This window comes from Tachysurus fulvidraco, chromosome 3 (genome assembly GCF_022655615.1).
Source record: "Tachysurus fulvidraco isolate hzauxx_2018 chromosome 3, HZAU_PFXX_2.0, whole genome shotgun sequence".
In the NCBI taxonomy this organism is placed as follows: Eukaryota; Metazoa; Chordata; class Actinopteri; order Siluriformes; family Bagridae; genus Tachysurus; species Tachysurus fulvidraco.
The window spans coordinates 8,427,846-8,452,961 of record NC_062520.1 but is presented as its reverse complement, the minus strand read 5'-3'; the positions used below and the strand labels follow the sequence as shown (position 1 = coordinate 8,452,961).

The 25,116-nt window shown below is 40.5% G+C and overlaps 1 protein-coding gene across 4 annotated transcripts in view; it reads right to left on the bottom strand.

Moving 5' to 3' along the window:
- The window catches only part of pard3aa (par-3 family cell polarity regulator alpha, a), a 409,979-nt gene that overhangs the window by 260,306 nt on the left and 124,557 nt on the right, over window positions 1-25,116 (bottom strand). For all 4 annotated transcript variants that reach the window (XM_027149211.2, XM_027149213.2, XM_027149212.2 and 1 more), the window contains exon 3: window positions 6,360-6,543. In XM_027149211.2, coding sequence (XP_027005012.1) covers window positions 6,360-6,543 — 184 coding nt within the window. The remainder of the gene's footprint in view (window positions 1-6,359; window positions 6,544-25,116) is intronic.

Here is a 25,116-nt window from a genome sequence, read left to right as displayed (position 1 = left end):
TACTGAATAGGTTCTTTACCCATTTAACAGTGTCGATGGTGACAACAATTAGCTATAACAAGCTTTAGATTAAACTTTGCCAGATTTATAGTTTTATGACTGATAGTTTGAATTAGATGAGCTTGCAACCCACACATGCAATGAAGCCCAACTCCGGTTTCTCCTTATGTCCCTCTCTATCTTTATCTGTCTCCATGTGTGCTCATTCATGCTGAGCTTCTAATGGAAGAAGCCTGGATGATTAAGAGATGCCATACCTAATAAACTCTGGCTCTAACTCACTCCTGCAAAGACCCTTCAATGTCAGATAAGGCTGAGGCCCATAACAGAGTGCCAAAGTTTGAACCTGCATTTATGAGACCACGTTTTCATTTAAGCTGGGGGAGATCTGTCAATAAAGTCAAGCTAAGAGAGAAACTCTCAATCCTCTGAGTGCAGCCAAATTAAAATAGTCCAGCCTTAGCCATGCTTACCCAGAGATATGATTCTTGACATTATATTTGCTGACGGTATTGGAGAAGCTCAGCTCTCAAAAATGCAGGACTAAAGGAAAAGATGAAGGTAAGAGAGTGAGGCTGCACACCAGAACTGATCAGAAAAGAATTTCAAGCACACCAACAACCAGTACAAAAGTTTTTAAAAACGTATCCAACTAAAGTAACTTAAATAATCTTGACCACCTGCACTTTAGTGCTTTTTCCTAATCTTCACCAGGTGGATCGATGCCTGCACTGAAATTATGTGGCTCCCGTGAGTCCATCCATATCCTTTTATTGTCCTCTACGAGGCCCCGATTCAAGAGGGACGGACACGGGGTGAGAGACAGACGTCCCGGCAGCGAGCCACAAAGCAAATTGATTGGCCGAATGCTGGCTGATCTATAGGTGTCCACAATTTTCCCAGCAGGCAATCCCGTAATGGTTGAGTAGTCTCTGTGTGACCAGCATGACGCCCCCAGGTTCCCCCTCTACTCATACTCCCTGTAGGGATGTGACCCCCTGCTGGTACTGTGATGGCCAAATGCTGGACTAACTACAAAACCACAGAGAGATCAAATCCATACCAGCAGGGGCATTAACACCAACAACGGAACACTTTCAGTCTGATAACCAGTTGTGATGTGGTGAAAGTCTGGTTACTTGGCTTGTCTGTCAGAGCCTATCATTGTGAATCAAGTCTAAGTTGCTTTGTATAAATGCTTGAACCAAATGAATACATTTCAGTATAATTCTTCAGGTTCGATGGCTAAAAACTGACAAGAGTGGGCAAGACATTTTGGGAAGCTATGTATGCCTGCCAGGTAGAGCGAGATGAGTATAGGTAGCGTAAAGAGAGCCAAGGGAAGGCATTAGTACGGGAGCAGAGAAGCCAGAGTGCCTGAGGGAAGGGTTCCTCAGAGCTGCACTCTTCTCTCTAATGAGCACCTCTGATTCCCTTAAGGCCACTTGAAACCTGTAGAACTCAACACATGTCTAGTGCACACACACACACACACACACACACACACACACACACACACACACACACACACACACACACACACACACAGCTTTATCAATACATGGAGGTCCATGGAAGCGGTCTACAGAATATGGAAAGTAATTTTAGCTTATTGGCTTACCAGTTGACTCATAAGAAATGTCCCCCCATCCAAGGATTGCCCCCCCCAAAACAGTATATAAAAAATATTGCACTCTCTATTGTGAAAAATATATGTATGCATACCTAAATAATTGTGTAAGTAGAAAAAAAAAAACAACGCAAAAAATGCATTTAGAAAGAGTTCCCCCTCTCTCCCCTTCCTCACAGTGGTTTGACCCACTGCCTCCTTTCCCAGTTCATCTCACCTACTCTGCACACACGAGTCAGGTGTGTGGCTGCGGCTCAGTTAATGTTCGACTCCATTAAGTAGGGGATTTTATTCACTTTAAATAAAGCGATTCTCTTTAATGTAGTTGATGCAGATTCATTCATAAATTAGCAAAAATACTGATTACCCATGTCATTTCCCACGAATCTGCTATATTAGTTAGCGGTTAAAATCTTACTTATCTAGTTAACATTAGCTTGTTTACAATAGCTTGTTGCATAGTGCACTGTAACTAACACTATGCAACAAGCTATTGTAAACAAGCTAATGTTAACTAGAGATAAGTAGCATTAACATTTAGTAACTGTTTCTAAATGCCGTTTCACATGCACTGTTTAATTTGGGACGACTTGGCATAATGTTAACTTAACATTAACGGCCACAATTAGCATATTGTTTAGCTGTCCATTTACTAAATGAGCACTGTGCTACGTCCGAACTGACCTCACTGTATTTTTTTTTTTTGGTATAATCAATTTCTATTGTTATTAAGTGTCTTAATTAATTTAAAATAAAATTTTAAACCTTTTTTTAATTCCTTGTTTTTATTGTTGTGATTATTTTTATGATAGTTTTACTTTCTTTGAATTACAATTAGACTATTATTTGTGTGTCCCCCCCCCCCCTTCAAAAATTGAAATTTTGAGAAATTTTGTATTTATCGTCCCACCCTACTGTTAAATGAAATTTACGCCCATAGTCATAAGATGTATTTTTTTTTCTCGATAAATTTGCATGCCAGGAAGAAAAAAAAAAACGTGGACCTGGAAATCCAAGTTCCAAGAAGTTAGGGGAAAAATGTGGACCTGGAAGACCAAGTTTCATTAATTTATGTCAAATTGCACCTCTTGAGCTAGAATTGGATGTGGCCTACAGTATAAAATGGGTAACAAATCTTTAGGACTCAACTGTCCAGTGATGCTGAAATATGATAAGCAAAGGGTTTATTTTTAAAAATAAGTGAGGAAAAAAATAACCATGCTAGACCAGTAGCTATTAAAAATCTACGTTTTAGTGATTGCTATGGTGATATGAACATCCCGAATGTCAAAACTGCCAGAATGTGGTACGAGTAATATCTGTTACAAACTAGGAAAACATCCCACAGTCTTTAAAGGAAGTTTTTCTGATTCAAAGCTACACAAGCTCCCATGAACCATTACCCAAGAGTAATGAAGGATTTTCTTGTTCAGAATTGCAATCAGACCTGGGTTAACTCTCATTAAGATGCGATACCAGATGAAAAATATTGTAACATAGTAAAAGTTTTCTGTTTCTCCTCTTCCCAAGACAAGACTTGCATGTGAGGCAAGTCAAAGCATGCCTCGATTCCTCATAATTACAAGCAAATTACATTCATTACTGCAATTTACATCTCATCTCCAATTCGATTATTAGTTGCTTGACCTCATCTGCATGTTTTTTAATAATCAGCCGTGTGCATGGGGAGAAGAGAGAGAACAATCACAGGATATCTGGGCCCTGATGAGTTTGAATAGCTGTGATTGTGCAGTGAGGCGAGCGAGTTCGAGGGGCGTTGCTGGTGCAATCGCGGCGCTGATTCCAGATATTGCTGCTGCTAATGTGCTCATCTCTCCTCCTGGGGTCGGCTTCATAAACCCATCACAAACAACCCAGACGTTTTAATCATGCAAACACACACACCCTAAAAAACAGATGAGAAATAGAATAGAGGGAGGGAGAAAGACTGAGCTGGGTAGCCATAATTAAATTGGCAATTGCAGCAAAGCACTAAATTAGTAACACACCCAACATTTGGAGCCAGAGCTCGAACACCTGGGCTTCTGGATGGAGTGTATGTGTGTATGTGTGTGTGTGTGTGTGTGTGTGTGTGTGTGTGTGTGTGTGTGTGTGCGTGTGAGAGAGAGAGAGAGAGAGAGAGTGTGTGTGTGTGTGTGTGTGAGAGAGAGTGTGAGTGTGTGCGTGTGTGTGTGTTTGTGTGAGAGAGAGAGAGAGAGAGAGTGTGTGTGTGTGTGTGTGTGTGTGTGTGTGTGTGTGTGTGTGTGTGTGTGTGTGAGAGAGAGAGAGAGAGAGAGAGAGTGTGAGTGTGAGTGTGCGTGCGTGTGTGTGTGTGAGAGAGAGAGAGAGTGTGAGTGTGAGTGTGTGTGTGTGTGTGTGAGAGAGAGAGAGAGAGAGAGAGAGAGAGAGAGAGAGAGAGAGAGAGAGAGAGATCCATGCTGTCAATTCAGATTACTGTGGAATAGATTATAAACAATGAGCGATGACCAGTTGAGGCTAACAGGCAACTCAGTTTATTCGCACTTTTAGGTGATAATTAATGTAACTTTTTGTCTAATCAAAATATAGAAAGGTTTATATAAACACACTCCTGTCCAACACTGTAAAAAGAGGCACCCTGGTGTAAAACTAGTGACACACAACCAATGGGAAGCTCCTTCCACCATCGGCCTATCCTGTTAGCCGTCGATGTACAGTACTTGGGAAACACAGACATATCGTGACACGCTACTGGACGGAGTCTTTAGCTGGACAAGATACTGCCGAAGCTATCATTTGTTTTTTTACAAATAAAATTTGTGACTTTGACATGTTTAGGAAGAACAGTTAAGAATGCAAACATAGATGTATAACCTGTAAATCAAATATCGTGCCTAACTGGAGAGCTTTTAATTCCTTTTTAGTGCTTTTGGGTTGCCAAGTAATTCGTAAATGATCTGTATCCAAAGCATGTGTTCTCTGACGTCAATCTGGGGGGTCGCCTTTCCTGCTGCCCCTATATATATATACATATATGCAGTATATATGTTGATATATTACTGTTTATATAATTTACATATATGTTTCACAGACACTGCGAGAGGGAGGCTATGACATCACAACTGGAAGAGTGACAGGTTTAACAGATGTATAACTGGTTAACACTGAGCAGGCGATTGCATCACTAACTATGGGGAAATGGTATCTCGGTGGTTAAGATGTACTGTAGGACGTCTGATTGGAAGGTTGTGAGTTCAAATCCCTGCATTGCCAAGCTGCCACTGCTGGGCCTTTAAGCAAAGCACCTAACCCTGAACCCTAGCCCAGTTACACGAGTGAGATAAATGAAAGTAACCCTGGAAAAGAGTAAATGTAATAGATCTAATCATAATTTCTCAGACTAGAGTGGGAAATCCCACCAAAACCACTCATTCAGTATAGAAAGATATCCTACCCACTGCTCACAAGAAATAAGTCCTAGAGAACGTTCACACACACACACACACACACACACACACACACACACACACACACACACAATGAGAAAGAACATGAAGAATGGGTTGTCCTGCTGATAGTTCTCACATCAGAGAGTGAATGCACAGACTTGGTGTACTGTGCTCTACTTCAGCCCTCCCTCTGTGCTCACATTGAGAGAGAAATAATAAGTCAAATCAATGGTCCCATATCCTGGTAACATGCCCAAACCTCAGCGTTCATTACTGTGTGCATGTTTGTCTGAGAGAAAGAAAGAAAAAGCTTTGTTTCTTTTAGGCATCAAGCTTATATACATATACCTAAAAGAAACTAAGCTTTTTCTTTCTCACATTTAAACACTTAATTCCTTATTTTCCCTTTGTGGTTTATGCTTTGCAGCAATCTCCATAAATCTCAGAGCAGTAAATACACTGGGAAGAGGTTGCTTTCCCAAAAACCTTCATCCAAGACTCAGAAAGAATGCACCAAATATATTCCCATCAAGCCCAAAGGAGAAGTGTGTGTGAGAGAGGGAGTGTGTGTGTGTGTGTGTGTGTGTGTGTGTGTGTGTGTGTGTGTGTGTGTGTGTGTGTGTGTGTGTGTGTGTGTGTGTGTGAGTGAGAGAGAGAGAGAGAGAGAGAGAGAGAGAATGAGAGAGGTAGAGATGGAGAGAAAGAGCGTGAGAGGTAGAGAGAGAGAGAATAAGAGAGGTAGAGAGGGAGGGAGAGTAAAAGAGAGTGAGAGTAAGAGAGAGAGAGAGAGGGAGTACAGTAAGTGAGGTAGAGAGAGAGAGAGAGAGAGAGAGAGAGAGAGAGAGAGAGAGAGAAAGTGAGGTAGAGAGAGGGAGAGAGAAAGTGAGGTAGAGAGAGGGAGAGAGAAAATAAGAGAGGTAGAGAGAGAGAGGGAGAGTAAAAGAGAGTGAGAGAGTAAGAAAGAGTGTGTGAGAGAGAGAGAGAAGTGAGGGAGAGAGAGAGAGTAAGTGAGGTATAGAGAGAGAGAGTAAGTGAGGTATAGAGAGAGAGAGAGAGAGAGAGAGAGAGAGAGAGAGAGAGAGAGAGAGAGAGAGAGAAATCCAGCTGAACGGCTACTTCTGCTTGTTGATATGTTCATCCTTTTTCTATCTGTCTGTTCTTGAGTGACATGTTTGTGTTTGTCTCTCTTCTCTTTGGCATGTCTTCCCCTGTGATTCCACCTACCTACAGTACCTCACTAAGCCTGGACATCCTGCACATCTTACACACCTCCCGAATGTGTGTGCATGTGTAAGACTCACTAGTGCGCAGGGCCAACGGTGTGACCTCGATCTCGCTGCTGTTCTGGTACGGCTGGAAGGCAGATGGTGTGCCGGAGCTGAGCTCTCCCCTGCTGAACACGTCTGGACTCTGGCTGCCTGTGGAGCTCGCGCTCGTACCGTCTCCTCCATGATGAGGGTCCTGCTCATCATACACCGCCACAAGCTGCAAACATACACAGCACACAGGCTTTAGCTTTAATAAATAATTTTTAGAATTCAAATATAATCAAAACAAACTGTGACATTCAATTTTTTTTTGGTTAGTGTGTGTTATAATCTCAAAACGCTTCTGCACAGATACATCAATCATCCACAAATCCACTGGCATCTTATACCAATGACATTTTAGCTTATCTTTAGTACTGTCTTTAACTTTGGAAAAACCCAACGACTTCTCGGTTTGTTGTTTAATACGGACACGACGGCATTAACTGGAGTGTTTCCATGTTCCAATAACGGACAGCACTTCCAGATATCACTGTATGTACTTTATCACTGATCTATAAATGACTGGAGTCAGAAAAAAAATAATAAATCACTCGTTCCTTTTATACAAGTCACACATCCATTGTATTTGTATCGGATGTAAAATATATATATATATATATTTAAGAGATATAGAGATATATAAGTAAAAGTGAACAAAAGAGGTGCAACTTCACTACAAAAATTGAGTTCACGAAACCTCTACCATGTAAAAACAGCACTGAATCCAACAATCTCTGAATCTTTATTTTGTTTATCGGGGAAAATGAAATACAATGACATAAAAAATAAAATGCAATTTGTCCTATTATTTTAAAAGGTGTGTCTCAAAAACCCATAGGACATGTAAATCACCCCCTCCTCCTTTTCTTTTTTCAAAGCAGTAGTCTTTTCCACCTTCAGAACAGAACGTGCCATTCTTGTGTAGTTCATGCCAACACACTGGTCCTGCCAAGATCACACATATAACCAGAGCCAGCAATTTATTCCACTGTCCCACCTGCTGCTGCTGCCTCTACCTGTGCCAAATACTGATACCAGTGTAGCAACATGCCCCACACACACACACACACACACACACACACACACACACACACACACACACACACACACACACACGGCAGAAGTTCAGAGAGAAAAAGGATCAGAGAGAAAGAGAGAAATGTGAAGGGCAGGGTATGGAGGTGACACACACAGCTCTGCTCCACACACACGGTCACACACGTTGGGTGATTAGCAGGCGTTCCTGGCTGTGCACATAAATAGCGTACTCTATAATTCTGCCACGCTCCAGACAAAAGTGGAAAATTGCAACGAGGAGTTTTTCAGACTAACATCCGTCTACATCTGCGTTCCCCTTCTTCATCTGTATTCAAAGACGAGTGTGCGAGCGACCGGTCGAGAGTAGAAAACCGACAGACGGGGTGTGTGTGTGTGTTTGTGTTTATGTGTGTGTGTGCATGGCTAGAAAGACCATGCTACTTCAGCTACTTAAAGAACCTGAGCCACAATAACAGTGACTGCAGATCGCTTAATATTTTAAGTTACTTCTCCTTTCTTTTCTCTTCTATTTCTATTCTCTACTGCTGCTGTTCTGCTCCCTTCTTCCCTCCCTATCTCCCTGCCTCCCTGTTGTACTTTATGAAGGCTCTAATTCAAAGTGACAAGCCATTTGTTTCTAAAGCCTAATTGGGGAGTATTAAGTAAATACACTAAAGATGACCACAGTGTTGTTATCCCTGTAGGTAAATGTGCTTTATCCTCAGATGCAGAAACTTTTTTTCCTATTTCCTATTAACCCTTTCAGACCTGAATTATAGTCCTGAGACAAGGTCATTTTCTTACCTGGAATACACCCAAAAACAAGGCTCAGTATGAAAAAATCAATAGAAAAAGATCACGTTTTTATTTAAAGGTATAACAGGCCACCACTGGAGATCAGGTCATTTTCACAAAACTTCCTCCTCCTCTTCCTGTTCTGACTCTTCCTCATCATATACTGTCTCAACAACCACCTTTTTGCTCTAATCTGTGCATATTTATTAATTGATCCCCATTTGTGTGATGGTTTAAATGCAAGCTTTTACAGAATGGCTTTTACAGAATCTGGCCAGTGACCATATTATTTCTATTCATCCCTAAAAATAAACACTTTTTTTTATCATTAAGATGGTATACATTATAGTTTACATAGCTTCACATAGTATAAGCTAGGTTAAAAAGCAATTACATGGGAATCCCGGTTGTGACGCCGGCATAATAAAGGATTTGATTTTTCCCTATTATAATTCTTGTATTATACAGTATAATACTCCAAGATAATCTATTTGGAATTGCTGAGATACACAGAAAGGCTGTGAAGCTAAACTAAGCGAAGCCGGACTGTTGTAGTAACACTTCAAGAGAACTATGTGAGGCCATATGGGGAGGTTAAAGAGCTTCATCTGCTCACTGATTCTTCACTCTCGCAGTCACGCGAGCATTCAATCATGTTTAAGTGAGCACAAACAAGGGGACTCATCTTCATAAAGACAAGCTGTTTAAAATAAAAAGCCATTTTCCCGGGGCTAATCGTTCTCCAAACGCGGTCTGCTTTGTGACATCAGTGTCAAGCTTTTTACATAAAGTTCAGTCATAAAACAGTATACACAACACACACACCATATCATCTAACTTGCACAGTTCACACACCCTTAAACACTTTTCCCAGCTCTTCATTAAATGGGTCGCTGTAAAGCCGCCATGCAGCATTTATGACTCCCTCTAGGTCTCAGATGGCCTGCGGTTGTATGTAGCACGCAACACAGACAGCCTGCTTCCTCCCTCCCATCATCCTCTCTCTCGTCCTGAAAAGACGATGAAGACACACACACTAACCTTCCCAAAGAGCCTTATCACGTCATCTTTCTAATAGGGAATATAAACTTAAATAAAACAATAATAGACAAACAAATAAAATTGTATTTAAATAGATAGATAGATAGATAGATAGATAGATAGATAGATAGATAGATAGATAGATAGATAGATAGATAGATAGATAGATAGATAGATAGATAGATAGATAGATAGATAGACAGACAGACAGACAGACAGACAGACAGACAGACAGACAGACAGACAGACAGACAGATAAATATGGGGATTATTTTTGGTTGGTGTGGCAGGTATGGGGTGTGATTGATGGGGTGTTTTTTTTTGTTTGTTTTTTCTTGGGGGGGGGGGGGGGTTGTTACTGAAACTGATTCACGATTCATTAAAACGTGATACATTAAAAACGTCTGATTAAGCTGCATGGATACTCGACAAATTTGCAGAGACCCAACATTCTCAGTCCTAGCACAGAAATGTCCGCTACAAAATAACACCATCTTTGATGCGACAGAAAGCCGCTTTATCGGGTCGCAGCGTGTTGACGCTTTTGTGCACCTGAAATTAAACTACAAAGAGATCTGTTTCTGCAGTCTAATTTTACCTCCAACACATCCCCTGAAAAACAGCACAACATGATTCACTGATTAAAACTGGACCTCTGTATTTTTTGAGAAGGAAAAAAATAATCCCTCCATTTAGCACTTGAACCATAAGAGCTGCAGGCAGTACAAATGGTAGACCTTAGTTGCTATGGCAGCATATCCTCCTTTCAGGCTCTTGTTAATGGGCACATGATGTAAAATCGTATCCACCAACTGGGTCTTCTACAAACCACAGTCATTTTTTCAACATTTAGAGAAAAAAAATTAAATCATTCAGTACAATTCTTGGGCTCTTGGATCCGCGTGCTGCTCGTTTACGTTCTCGACTCGTCCGGAGTGTGAAAAACACATCTCCATAATAAAGTTCTAGCTTTCATCCACTCTGTTTCTCTTCTCTGCTTATGGTCAAAAGGAAATATTATTTGGAAACTGCATCTGGGTAGAAGTGCCTATTTCTCATCACTAAAGCACACACACACACACACACACACACACACACACACACACACACACACACACACACACACACACACTGCAAATTGGTCACGGATTCTCAGAACTCTTGAGGATTTTCAATTCCATTTCCCATCATCTTAGGAAGCACACATTCCCAAACAGAATAAGTAGGAGATGATAGATGCTCTTCTGGTGTGACACTTTAAAGGACAAATCCACCATGAATGATATATTAATCTTTATAATTAACATGTGCGCTTTAATAACATACAAGATTTATTGTGGAATAAAGTTCAGAATTAACTTTTTTAGTTTCAATTCAAAATGAGGCATTGGTGGCTTAATCGGTTAAAGCATTGAGTTGTTGATTGAAGGATCGGGGTTCAATCCCCAGCCCTGCCAAGCTGCCAAAGTTGGGCCCTTGAGCAAGGCCCTTAAACCTCTATGCTCCGGTGGTGCTGAATCATAGCTGACCTTATGATCTGAGCCTAACCTCTAAAAAAAAAATTGGGATATGCGAAGAAATAATTTCATTGTGCTATAATGTGTAAGTGACAAAATAAAGCCTTCTACTAAAATCTGGTCTATTTTCACTTTAGTTAATGGTTTCTTACATTACCCACAATGCTTTTCGACTTTCCGGTAGAGTAGCACCAGTGATATTTACCTGGTGTTGTAATTCTACCTGAAGAGAGCGATGCAGCAGCGCTTTAACGTTCTAGCTCTCTCACGTCCTCACCGGTGCACCCAGCTCAAGCTTCCACAGCTCGTCATTCTGTAGCTTGCTAACTAGCTGAGTCGAGTCACTATATTTGCTCTAACACTACTTAAGTATAATTATATCACAGATCTCACAGATAGGATACTGAACATCGCGGGAAATTGGGTGAGACAGTTAACTCTTAAAATTCAAGAGCTTCTTTTGAGACCTGTCCATGGCTGAAATCAAAGGTCTTGGGTTAAACAACACTACAGTATATCTTCTCTAACAATGATAGAGTAGAAGACTACAAAAATCTCATCTCAGAAGGAACAACATTAATAGCGCATTAACAAACACACGAGCTCCAGACACTGCAAAAGCTGTGCTTCACCCATTAGCAAAGATACACAGGAAGGGGAAAGAGAGACAGAACTAATCTGGATAGAATCATGGAGAGGGTAAAACATGAGGTGAGTCTTGACAGCATCTTTCATGTCGCCGTTGTTTGATCTCCGGGCCATTGGCGTGAAACGCTGAGTGATTATAACAGGAGCCTGATGTTCAATCCTGTTCTATAAGACAGCACGGCACAGACGGCCTGTGATCGGCCTCATCGCACTGGCATGCAGACTGGCACATCTATCTCCGCTTAGACCTCATAAACCAAGCGGCAACGGTGCCGGATAGACAGAGATTCCACTTCAGCTGCCAGTCTAATCGTGTAATGCCCAGCAGAAACAGCAATATTCTGAAGAGATCTGGCTTTTCATTCAGTTCAAACAGCAAAGTGTGGAAAATTTCTGTTGCATTGACTTCAATTACAGCTGGAGAGCTGCAGTCGCCCAAAGGCCCAAAACCGAAAGGGAGAGAGGGATTAATAAAGTTTTATTTCACAGCACATTCTCAACCCCCCAACCCCATGTCAGTGTTGGGCATGACCAATGTTTTATGACTGGGTTATAAAAGTGACCATGCCGTGCAATCCTCAGGCAGAAATATCACACAAAATCTTAAAAGTTCAGAGCACTTTGACCTTGATTAGCTGGCTGGATCAAAACAGAGTGACATTTGACTAGATATGTCTGAGTTTATTGCTTTTTTTCTGCTTTTTTTTTTTTTTTCTTCAGTTTGAATCTTGTAACAGCATAAAATCACACAACCCTGAAGCATCAGCAGACAACACCACACGACCTTGCACTACAAAACGTCTCAGGCAGCTAAATAATACAAGCAGAAACACTGAGCCAAAAAATCTTTTAAACCACGAGCCACCTGATCTGCAAGCCTTAGGCGACATTACAAACCAACTGAGTCATGTGTCAAAAAAATGACTAGGGTTAAGTGCAAAATGGTCTAATTGACTGAAACGCTAGCAACACCACCACAAAGAAGGAAGAACTGATATAATAATATAACTACATTAAACAGCCGCCAGATCGCTTTATACGATTTTACATGCTTTTATTATTGCAATCTATATCACAGATCTATTACAAATCAACTTAGCCAAAATTGAATCCACAAAAAAATATCTAACATTACTAAAAATCCTCCTGGAATTTAAAACTTGGTTAAAAATTTTGACAGGTCTTCAGTTTCCACCCAGGTTCCAATGAGAATTAACACCGAAACAGCATGGAACTGTCTCAAAGCACAGCAGTTCCCTTAGGTTTCACAATCCCTTGTCTTCCGAGACTAGGATTTCGTTTCATAGCTACATTTTGATAGAATGGGAGCAAAAACAAAAGATAAAAAGAAGAACAAAGTAAATCTTTCCTTCAGACGTAAGCCTGCTGACATCTCGTCACTCCTGAGGTTCTATTAGCAGCAGATAATGATATTCGGTCCATGGCGAGATATTAACTCTAACTGGGAAGGGATCTGTCGATAAGTTTTTGATACATTTTTTTTCAAGTCTCACGAATCAGCGAGGCATAGAAACAAAAAGGAGTGGAAAAAAAGAAAAAGAAAAAAGGTTTTTACTGTCTGGGTACCTCAGGTTTCTAAAACATTTTCCTATGTGGTTTCAGGCTGAACTTGTGTTCCAGCAAAACAAATATCCAGGTCACACCTTAAAGGCGGGGTCTCTGATTTTTGAGAAACGCTTCAGAAAACTGAGTCGGGCTGAATAATAAACAAAAATCAAAACAAACATGTAGCCAATGAGCAGAAAGGGGCGGGGCTTATCAATATGTGGAGGAGAGAGTGTTCAGTGCGCATGTGTGACATTAGCAGAAAGCGGTTTTAACATTGACATGGAGGATAAAAACAAAGAAAGAAAGCGAAGAAAGACTTACGATAAGGCAAGAAGTAGGACGTGTTAATATAGGACCAGCTTTCCAGCTCTGGAGAGAACTGAAGGAGCAGGAAGTTGGTGCATATTCAGAGGTTGGAGTTTCCCGAGTCAATAACTCCTGAGCTAAACGCTGTTACTACACAAATAACACCTCTTTTCTATCGTAGTAATGTAGAGAGGCAGCTACAACTGCGTTTTGTGTAGTAACAGCGTTTAGCTCAGGAGTTATTGACTCGGGAAATTCAACTTTACTTAAGACGCCGAGGCGCTTTTTTCCTTCTCGATAGGTGAGTAACGTTGGTTTTGCTTTGTTATACAGAACTAATATATGCCTTTGTCCTTTACATGATTATGCTTGTGTGTCATTTTTGCTTGTTTGTTTATCTACAATCGTATTGTTCTTCCCTTCAGCTATGATAAAGACACATTTCTTTCCAGTAGTTGCCTGGGTTACGTATGTATGTGTGGGCGGAGCTATCAATACAGGGGTGGGGCCCATTTGGGTTAGGGGCGTGTTTGTTTTGGTGATTTTATATGTCGGCATTGGCTTTCAAAAATCAGAGACCCTGCCTTTAAGCCTTGGTGAAAATTGTGCTGCTCTACATGGCTGGCTGCTGTGGATTTTCCAGATTGTCACAGACAATCAAATTGATGGGCTCCTAATCAATTAAGCTCCCCGGGAGTCGAAAGCCCACTCGTAATAGAGGGCCATCAGAGAACATATGGCGTACCCTCAACAGCTAATAGTGTAACAGCAGTTGTTCTACCACAGCAACAACTTCGTAGTGGGTCATAATTCTATTGGCTAAAGGGCTCTCTTCCACCAATAAAACCACTCTGCCAAATGACTCACGCACTCTCTTTTTTCCTCTCTCATTCACTTTCCATTGACTCAACATGCATTATGGCAATTACCAATAACAGCACAAATCAGATACGGACAGGTACGCGGCAGCAGCTACTCCAAAAACTACCACTCTGCTAAGAAAATAACAGTGGAGTGCAGGTAACAGAGGCGAAAGCCTGTTCTTCAGAACCGTGTCAGAGAATTAAGTGAGAATTGAGGCTGACGAAGGTTGCAGGAACGAGTATACACGGGAAAGAGCATTTGCAGTTGAGTTAGAATGGAAATCTTTACATCACAAGCAGGATTTTAAAATATAATAATAAAAAAGAAAAAATCCTGAAGAAAAAAAAAACATTTCATGAGTCTTACATCTGCAGAGTTGCTTTTCCTGTACAGCTCAGATTAAAATTTTATCATGCATCATAAATCATACACAGTATGACATGTAGTGAAATGCTTTTTTCCCCCACTGTCTGTGTCATAAAAATAGAATCAAATAGAATAAAAAGAGTCTCATATGGAATTGAACTGTTCAGGTAGGAAAGGGGTAAATAGGTAGAAAATCGAAAAATGTAATACATGAATACAGATATATTATAGTAAGAGAGCTATGATATGAATATCATGATATAAATGTAGTATGATTAGTGAAAGTAAAAGTGACATGACATACGGCTAAGTACGGTGACCCATACTCAGAATTCGTTCTCTGAATTTAACCCATCCAAAGTGCACACGCACACAGCAGTGAACACACACACACACACACACACACACACACACACACACACACACACACACACACACAGCACTGAACACACACACCGAGAACACACACCCGGAGCAGTGGGCAGCCATTTATGCTGTGTGTGTGTATGTGTGTCTATTATATACTATATTATATATATATATATATACTTTTTTTTATATATTTATATTTTATATATTTACTGCAATGGACAGTTCAGTTGCACACACACACACACACACACACACACACATTTATAAAATTTATATATGATGAATGTGTACGATTAGGTGCCATTTCTTTTTTTTTTTTTTTGCATATACTGTATGCAAATATGTACTGAGCAAAAATCCTGTTTAGAGCAGGTCCACTTGTCTTGATTGAGAGGCCCATGGGAAAAAGGTCCTCCTCATTCTCTCAGTCCTGGCCTTCAGGAAGTAGAAGCACTTCCCTGAGTGTAACAGAAAAGAGTCCACTGTTCGGATGACTGAGCTCCTTCACAATCTTCCAGGCATCTTGGTCCAGCATCACTTGCTGTAGATAGACTGCAGGTCATGGAGCTCAGTGCAGATAGCGTGCTCGGCTGATCACACCACCCTCCGGAGATCCTGTCTATCCTACTTAGTGCTGTTCTTGGATTTGTGATGCTTCCCCATCAAGCTGCTCTCAATGGTGCAGGCACAAAAGTTCTTTAGAGGGCAGATTAAAGTCCCTTAATCATCTAAGGAGTCTAGTTAAGAAGGTGACAAAAAATAGGAAAGAAAACTTGATTTATGTCACTGAATAATCTTCATCAAAAAAGTATATTAAAATAAAGAGGTCACTGGCTTTAAAAGGCAGCAACGTTTAAAAAGATAGATTCTGGAACAGTCTTGCTTCAAAATGACTTTAAAATATAATAAGAAATTTCCAGAATTTAAATCTGGGTAAATAAGAACAAATCTCTATGAACCAGGGAATGAAGGTTAGTACATGGTTTCTCTGAGACCCATGACACCATTCCATCTTCGGAAACTGCTGCTCATGCCGCATCATAGGGCTGTGTAACACATTTTGAGATCATGTATTCATAACTAATAATTTAAATAATTTTTCGGGTAAATCAACAAAAGGAACGTGCTTAATATATCAGATACCACTTTAACACTTTAAAAATAAAGAATAGGCTTTCTCGTCTTATTTTATTGATTTTTCTTTTATTTAGCATTCTTTGACATGCTTCATTTTTTGATGATAAAACAAGTTCCTCGTGCTAGCATGGCTAACGGTTACATTCGTGTGACACAGTTTGCAAATCACATTTGTCTGCTCTTTATGAGCCTTTGTAAACCCGAACCACGTCCATACCACTGATGTCGCGCCTCGTTTCACAACAAGTTTCTCCTCCTGCTCGGGATTGGTTTGTGGGATTTCTTTATCAGCAATCATGTATTTCTCCATTTTTTGCTTCTTATCTACGCTTATGTGCCGCTTCTCAATCGTTCTCAGATTCAGGCGTGCTACACGTGAGGTTAACCACGCCCACTAATTTAAATTTCACGCAATAGAAAAACCTGTAACGGTAGACATTGTATTCTGCGGAAACGGAATATACCGTCATACCGCCCAGCCCTAGGTTACTCTATCCCATTCCACCAAAAGAACACATGCTCATAGACTCTTTGCCAAAGGGTGGCTTCATGACCATCCATGGCCTGGAGTCTCAGAGGCCAAGTGCTTTTCTATTGCGCTTCTTTTCTTGACTGAAGAGAGTAAATAATGCATTAAAATAGACCAAGTGTGATAACATGGAACACAGCAAGACCTATTCTTCATCCAAAGGACAAGGCACATTGTTTCACAAATAAATAAATAATAATTAAAAAAAAAAAAACGTTTCGTGGTATGAATAGGGGGCACGGTGGCTTAGTGGTTAGCACGTTCGCCTCACACCTCCAGGGTCGGGGTTCGATTCCCCCTCCACCTTGTGTGTGCGGAGTTTGCATGTTCTCCCCGTGCCTCGGGGGTTTCCTCCGGGTACTCCGGTTTCCTCCCCCAGTCCAAAGACATGCATGGTAGGTTGATTGGCATCTCTGGAAAATTGTCCGTAGTGTGTGAGTGAAAGAGTGTGTGTGTGCCCTGCGATGGGTTGGCACTCCGTCCAGGGTGTATCCTGCCTTGATGCCCGATGACGCCTGGGATAGGCACAGGCTCCCCGTGACCCGAGGTAGTTCGGATAAGCGGTAGAAAATGAGTGAGTGAGTGAGTGGTATGCATACAGGCCAGAAATAAAGCTTAACATTAGGTGCTAGTACCACGACCAAGAACTACTTGCACAAGAACATTGAAATGCTGTTAGGGTTTTTAAAAAAATATGATATTCTTTCCTTAAACATTAGAAAAATCTGGTGGTTAAAAAAGCAATCATGGGTAATAACGGGTCACTTTCGCCTATTTTTATTAAAGATAAATTTGAATAAAAGGCAATTTAAAGTGAGTCCAGAAATCATTACAAGCCTCTGGTTTAAACCAGGGTTCTCAGAAACAGCCTGATCTCTAGCTATAATAAAATAATCTGGAACATTACCAGAAATTAGAGATGCATTCACAATTCATTTTACGTGGGACTCCATAATTCCTGAAATGCTTTTATGCGTGCCATTTTTTCCCCCACGGTCATTAAATACAAAATTTATATATTAATAATCATATTTTTAAGAAACAATATATGATGCGATAAAAACTACACATTCTCCTCATTTCAATATGTCTCTCTTTCTATCTAACTCTCTTTCAGCTCATATTTATTCTACCCCGTATTTGTCATCATTTATTCTGCAAGGGCATCCAAGGCATCCAAGGATGAATAACATTTCATCTTCTTCAGCTTTGAAAAGTTGCGAAAACCAGCTTAGCCCACTGCCTCCTCTTTCATTTCGGCATCCAAGACTGTCCTATTCATCCTTTAATCCATCCCTTCTCACATCCATCTCTCCTTCATGCATCCAACCTCCCATGCATGTCTCAAAACCTGAAATCTGTCTTCATTTGTCAAAGTGCAGCTGGAGAAAAAACCTTGACACAAAAATGAGGTCCTCTATTAGAGGAAACCTTTTTTTATTTATTTGTTCCTAGTTTTACAGTTATATAAAAACCTTAAAGTGATATTTCACCCAAAACATTAGAGTTGGTCACTAGAATAAAAATAATAAAATAAATTATTTATATATTTAAAAAAAAGTAATAATTTCTTGCTCGGTGGTAAAGAAATCCTTGCACAACTCTCGGTGATGTCACTCGAAAACACATTTGAGAGTAGAGAAAGTTTTAACAACAATTGCAATAAAAATGGACAGATTTACATCAAAACGTGTGATTTTGTGTGGCGTTCTAGTTGACGTGGCTTACGTGAGAAATCGCACTTTTTAACTTAAGACCAAACTGAAGGAAAACTTTTGAGAAAAGTTTCGAGGTCAAATGAAGCCTCCCAGTTAAAAGTCTTCAGTGTGAAGCTAAGCCTCGTTTTGGTCATGCTTTAGTGAACACTTCTCATCACACTTCAGCCTTTAAATATTTCATTTTATCCATCTATTATTTCCATAGCACAGCCTTCATCGTGCGCTAGCACTGAGTGCTTAGCGCTGTTCCACTTCTCGTTAAGACCATCAAATATGCAGCCAACTGGCCGAATGCTTTCCCATGTTTCCAAGGGTTTTCACTTTCAAAAGGCTTGCCGCAAGGGGAGTGTTCGCTCTGCGACTCGACCCTTCTGGTATCGACCGAACCATGAAACACTGCATGAAACTCCATGAAACCAACATGAATCTTCTGCCATTACAAAATCAAACATCCGAGCTGCCCTAAACCAGGACAGGTTAGGAATATTCTCTCACAGTCTGAAAAACATCTCGGACTTTGCAAAAAAAAAAAAAAAAAATAGACTTGCGCAAAACATAGTGACCTATTCACCATGAGCATTACATCATTCCTTTCTTCTTACAACGTTCATTTCCAAGTCATAAACATCGCAGATTCTTTTTTTTTTTCTCAATAAAGCTTGAAAAGGTTTGGGGTTAGGTAGGAAGGCGGAGAATGTGATGTGAAAATACACAGTGCAAGCGAAGTTTAAACAGATTAGGGGCTCATCCTTTGAAATCCACTTGGGTGAGTTTTTTTTTTTTTTTTTTATTCCTCAGACTTTGAAGTTTCTGTTGAGCTGCAGGAGAAGAAGAGGGGAAAAAGTAAAATGCTGTTTCACAGGCATGTATTGCTGCGACCTACGCACCGCTGACAAAGTGGGAAAAACTCCAAACACGCTTCCTCTCTCGGCATTACGGCAATAAACCTTCGGTCATCTTTATAACCGCGCAACTATGTTCAAAGCAGAAAGAAAACAGCCTTGGGCTTGTTAGAGGTTCTGGTGGTGCATGAGAATCTGTGGAGAACAAAGAGAAGGAATAACCATTGTACAAATTATTGGGGTGTGAGTGCAGCAGAGCGTAAAACTTGATAAGGATCATGAAGGATGCTGCAGAAAAATTCAAAGTGGCAATATCTAGGCTTTTAAAAAGCCGTTTGGACTTTCTGGCCTTGTGACAACGCTGCTGGTGGTTCCCTTACCTAAGCAAGACAAAAGCTTGTGTGTGTGTGTGTGTGTGTGTGTGTAAGTAACACTATTTACACAAGGAGAAGTGTGTGTGAGTGAGGGAGTGTGTGTGTGTGTAAAACACTATTTACACAAGGAGAAGTGTGTGTGTGTGTGAGAGAGGGAGAGAGTGTGTGTGTGTGTGTGTGTGTGTAACACTATTTACACACGGAGAAGTGTGTGTGTGAGAGAGGGAGAGTGTGTGTGTGTGTGTGTGTGTGTGTGTGTGTGTGTGTGTGTGTGTGTAACACTATTTACATCAGAGAAGTTGCAAGTACATCATTCTCCCTTTAAACTACTACCAGTGAACGTACTGTATGTATGTAATTACTATCTACGACGTGCTCATGTTTGACGCACGTGATTCAAACAGGGCTTCGGCCTAACGCACGTTTTGATGACATCACACGACGCATCTACACACAAATATTTTCATATTTTTTTTAAAAATATAGTTCTCTCATATAGTTTATACTTTTTTTTTTATTATTTTGCTTTTTTTTATACTTCTTATTCTAATACCGGACAGTGCATGTCGTACCCTGTATGTATGTGTATGTGACAAATAACATTTGATTTGATTTGAGTTGAAATGTGCAGAAAACCTGAACTTGTTTGGAAAAATATTGCAGAGTTTAGCTTGATTTTTGCGTTTGATTCTGAATTCGAAAAAACAAACAAACAAACAAATAAATAAATCAATCAAGGAATCCTTAAGGGACTGGGATCCAAAGCCTTTGCCAAGAACACTATTTTGAGTAGCCAATTCAGCTACTGGCATCCATGTCATTTGCTTATCAGTATTTCAGGCTGTATGTGAAAGTAAGCCAGTCTTACAAGTACAAATTGTCGGGGGGACACAATTCCCTTGTTTACATTAAATATATTGAAAGCATAAGCAGTAATGCTCTAACAAGGACTTGGCCTTGGCTAACTAATGCATTGTTTATGATGCTCTCTATTGATTTCCTTTGTGCTGTGATTTATCAGGCTGTCTAAATATAACTAGGGCTATTTAAATGTACATGCAGGTGTTGCTCTTGTGAAGTGGTCTTTCACTTACACACGCACAAAATAAATAAATCCATTGATCCATAAAGAACACCCTTTCACATACACACTTTCATTTCAGAACTCTCCTCTCCTTTTAACCTGATGCATTCTCCACACATTGAAATAAATATAATCCAGAGCTAACGCAGACATAAAGCAAAAAAAAAGTGCTTTCTAAAAGATGTTTCCTGTAGTCCTTTATTGGCTATACATTACACATAAAAAATAGTTATTAAAACATTCACTAAGTAAAAAGGCACAGTTGAGACAGAAAAAAAAGTGCTGAGATAGTTTGAGACGCAAAAAAAAAAGCTAAGTGATGGACAGATCGTCACCGTCTCACTAGATGGCCACTTCCGTGTTCTGCCACCGGAGGCAAAATGTTGGCATCAAAGAAGCGTGATGACTTTGGTGCATTCGGTCAGAAATGTTATCTGAATTTAGCCAAGATCTGAAGAGTCTACCTGGCATTTGATATTGGCAGTATTGCCTCTTTTCATCGACACACATCTCGCGAGACATACGTCGGCTGTGGAGACAGTTGGGGGTTTTCATGGTAGCAAAATTACAAACTGCTCCTTCAGGTATTCAATGAGATAATAATTAGTTCCATGTATGATATTCGTCATCGGTGCACTTATCAACACGTTCTCCTAAGGCTGTAAATCTCGTAAGACTGTAAGACTCGTTTGTGACTCAATATGACTCATCAAACACTTCATCAGACATAAGTGAGTGATAAAACAGTGACTCGGTGTCCTATCAGACTGTGTGTGAAATCATTTCTGAGTGTAATAGATTCAGGCCAGAGATGGAGGTAAGGGTCAAAGGTTCCTCAGCAGTGAAATTGAGCAGACAGGTTCTGCTCGACCGCATCAGAAGCAGTGCTCTAGGGCAGAACCCCTGTTCCACTCTATCACCAGAGATTGGAGAGTGAGAATTTAACAGACTGTGGAATAAATCATGGCTTAAACTGTGCACTGAATTAAAGCAAAAATGTCCATCGGTTAAAGTTCTTCAGAGTTTGACACACAATGCAAAAAAAAAATCATCCGGTGGATTTTTTTTTTTTTCTTCGGCACTAGGTGGTAGTAGCTGGAACTTGTCAATACCGGTCAGTATCAATGAAGCAATTCGAATTGCTTAAATTACTTAATTGCACTGGAAGCTGTCAGGAGAAATCATTCACCGTTTAATTATTCAGCAGAGAGAATCAGTGCAGGAAAAGAGAAAGTGTAGTAAACGAACCGACACATTACAGTATCCAGCTATTCTACACTATTCTTTTTGTTGAGTGGAAACCAAAAAGCTAAAACTTGTTCCAGAACGATATCCTTGTGCACATAAGGAGGTCCGTGAAAACATGGGATGCCAAGGTTTCTACAGAAGATTAAGTTAGAGATGAAAGTTTAATGCACAAAGGCCTGACCTCAACCCTAATGAACACCACTGGGACGAGGATGATCTGGAATGTTGCATGCACTCTAGACCTCCTCACCCACGATCAGTGTCTGATCTCACTAATGCGCTTTTGTAGGTGAACGATCACAAATCCCCCAGCCACGCTCCAACATCTAGAACAGAATGTATACAGAAAGGTATAGGCTATTAAAACCGTAAAGACTAGATATCTCTGGATCCCTGGGATGTTCAACCAACACATGGGTGTGACTGTCTGGTGTGCACATACTTCAGGCCATATAGTGTATTACTTTGCAATGGAAAAAATGCACATGGTAAATATTACTAAAGACTTTATAACCCAGGATTGCAGCAAGCTGATATAATAGCTGATTTAGGACAAAGACATACTGGTTTCACAGAGACACATAACATAAATCCATGCTAGATATTAGCTGTCTCATTTGCAGTGTAATCGAATGAAACATTTCATAGAAGATGTGCGACAACAGAAGGCAATCATCGGTCAGTCTAAGATAGCACTAGCTCTTGAACATCAGCTTGATGTGTCCCAGCCCTGAGATAGAGAAGAGTTTGATCTGCTCCACCCTTTTAAAGGTGGGGTCTGCGATTTTTGAGAAATGCTTCAGAAAACTGAGTCGGGCCGAAAAATAAACAAACGTGTAGCCAATAAACAGAAAGAGGCGGGGCTTGTCAATATGTGTTGAGAGAGTGTGACATTAGCAGAAAAAAGAAAGAAAGCGAAGAAAGGCTTACGATAAGGCAAGAAGTAGGACGTGTTAATTTAGGATCAGCTTTCCAGCGCTGGAGAGAACTGAAGGAGCAGGACGTTGTACCACATACCACAGGTTGGAGTTTCCCGAGTCAATAACTCCTGTAGCTAAACTCTGTTACTACACCAATAACACCTCTTTTCTATCGTAGTAATGTAGAGAGGCAGCTACAACCGCGTTTTGTGTAGTAACAGCGTTTAACTCAGGAGTTATTGACTCGGGAAATTCAACTTTACTTAAGACGCCGAGGCGCTTTTTCCCTTCTCGATAGGTGAGTAACGTTGGTTTTGCTTTGTTACACAGAACTAATATATGCCTTTGTCCTTTACATGATTATGCTTGTGTGTCATTTTTGCTTGTTTGTTTATCTGCATTCGTATTGTTCTTCCCTTCAGCTATGATAAAGACATATTTCTTTCCATTAGTTGCCTGGGTTACGTATGTATGTGTGGGCGGAGCTATCAATACAGGGGTTGGGCTTATTTGGGTTAGGGGCGCGATTGTATTGGTGATTTTATGTGTCAACAAAAATCGGAGACCCTGCCTTTAAACACCAAAGTGCATTGTCAATGACCCAAAAGAAGCTAAAACACCCAAAACTGTTAGCAGGACTATCTGTCTTAACTGATAGAGCCACAGGGGGAAAAGTATGTCATTACCCTTCGACTGCAGCCACAGCGGCGTTTATCCACAGAAAGGTACACAAACAGAATTAATAGAGATTTCCACAGAATGGTTAAAATGGTACGCTTCTGTTCTGTTGGCTTTATTTCTTTTTGGCAGGGATAATTAGTATAAATGTTGAAATTTCCAGATGTTCTTTCCATTCATGCTAAGTGTTGCATGACCAGGGCTTCAAATGAATTGAGCACTACTCCATTAAAGACAGATAGAGACTGACAAAAGGAGAAATGTTTGGGAGGGACTAAGGCCTGATAGAGCGCCAGTGCTGGACTGATGGGGATTTCCAGCATCTCGACAGTGTAGCAGAACAATTAACACACTCCCCAGGACTCAGCACACACACAAATCACACACAGCACTAAGGCAGACTCTGGAAGATGTGTCTCTGTGTGAAGTTTTGGTTTAATGGGTCGGCGTAGGACGAGACGACTGGCAAAAATAAGAAAAGAGCTATAGAGAGGGATGTGTGTGTGTGTGTGTGTGTGTGTGTGTGTGTGTGTGTGTGTGTGTGTGTGTGTGTGTGTGTGTGTGATAAAATGACTTCTGAATTTTAGTGCATGACCAAATCGTTCCAGTTCTATCGGCTCACTTAAGGTTAAAAAACTTTCCAGGTGACAGAAGGCAGAAGTTCTGAGAGGTTGGAGAAGAAAACTAACAGTTTTATCCCAGCCTCAGTGAAAAGCCTTAAGTGTTTGTCCACTTATTGACTTGAGTGGTGGACAAGAGAAATACAATGGTCCTGGTGCCAATAAAGCAGTGCATCTACCTCTGCACCAAAAATATGTATGTGTGCTTTTAAAAGAAATACAGAACTTCTGTCAGTGTGGTTTGTACGGATTCGGTCCTAGTGTGGGTCAGAATCCATCAGGTAAATAACACCCATAACCGTGTTCTGTTACTATCCTTTAGAGTGGCATGAAACAGCAAGAGTTGTTGACTCCTGAGTGGCACAACAGAAAACCATCTCCCTATTGTCCAGAAGGTTGAGAGTTTGGCAATCGATGAACTCAATGCCACAGAAATCCATGACCGTAAGAAAGCAAGAGGAATGTGACCAAACTCTGGCTAGAAATGATGTCATACTCTCTGTGGGATAAACTATCTGATATGTCCACAGGTTTGTGGGCACTTGACCATTACTACCATGTTTTTAAGAACATCCCATTTAAAATGAATTCCCCTGATACTGTTATAGCAACCTCCACTCATCATGGTTTTCCTAAATCTAATGGTAGATGGTCTGTGGAACATCATTTCATCCCATTGGGGTTGAGGTCAGGGCTCTGTGCGTGACACTGAAGTTTTTCAACCCCACACACTTTCAGAAACCATGTCTTAATGGATCTTGCTTTGTGCACAGGGGCAGTGTCATGCTGGATCGGGTTTAGTTCTCGTGATAGGAAATTTTAATGCTACAGCAAACACGTTAACGTGATGTTAAATTATCTTATTACATTAAACTGTACTGTTGGATAACACTTGATCTATAGGTTTTTACTATATATTTAATGCTCTCATTTTAATTACGCTATAAAAGAAAGATCGCTCCTTCAGTAATAACCAGCCTTCGCTAAAAGGTGTAATTTGTTAAAAATTAACATTCTCCCCTTCACCGAGCTCCCATTCAGTCCTTGTCTTGCACTTCTGACGAGCAGTTTAGGGACTTCAG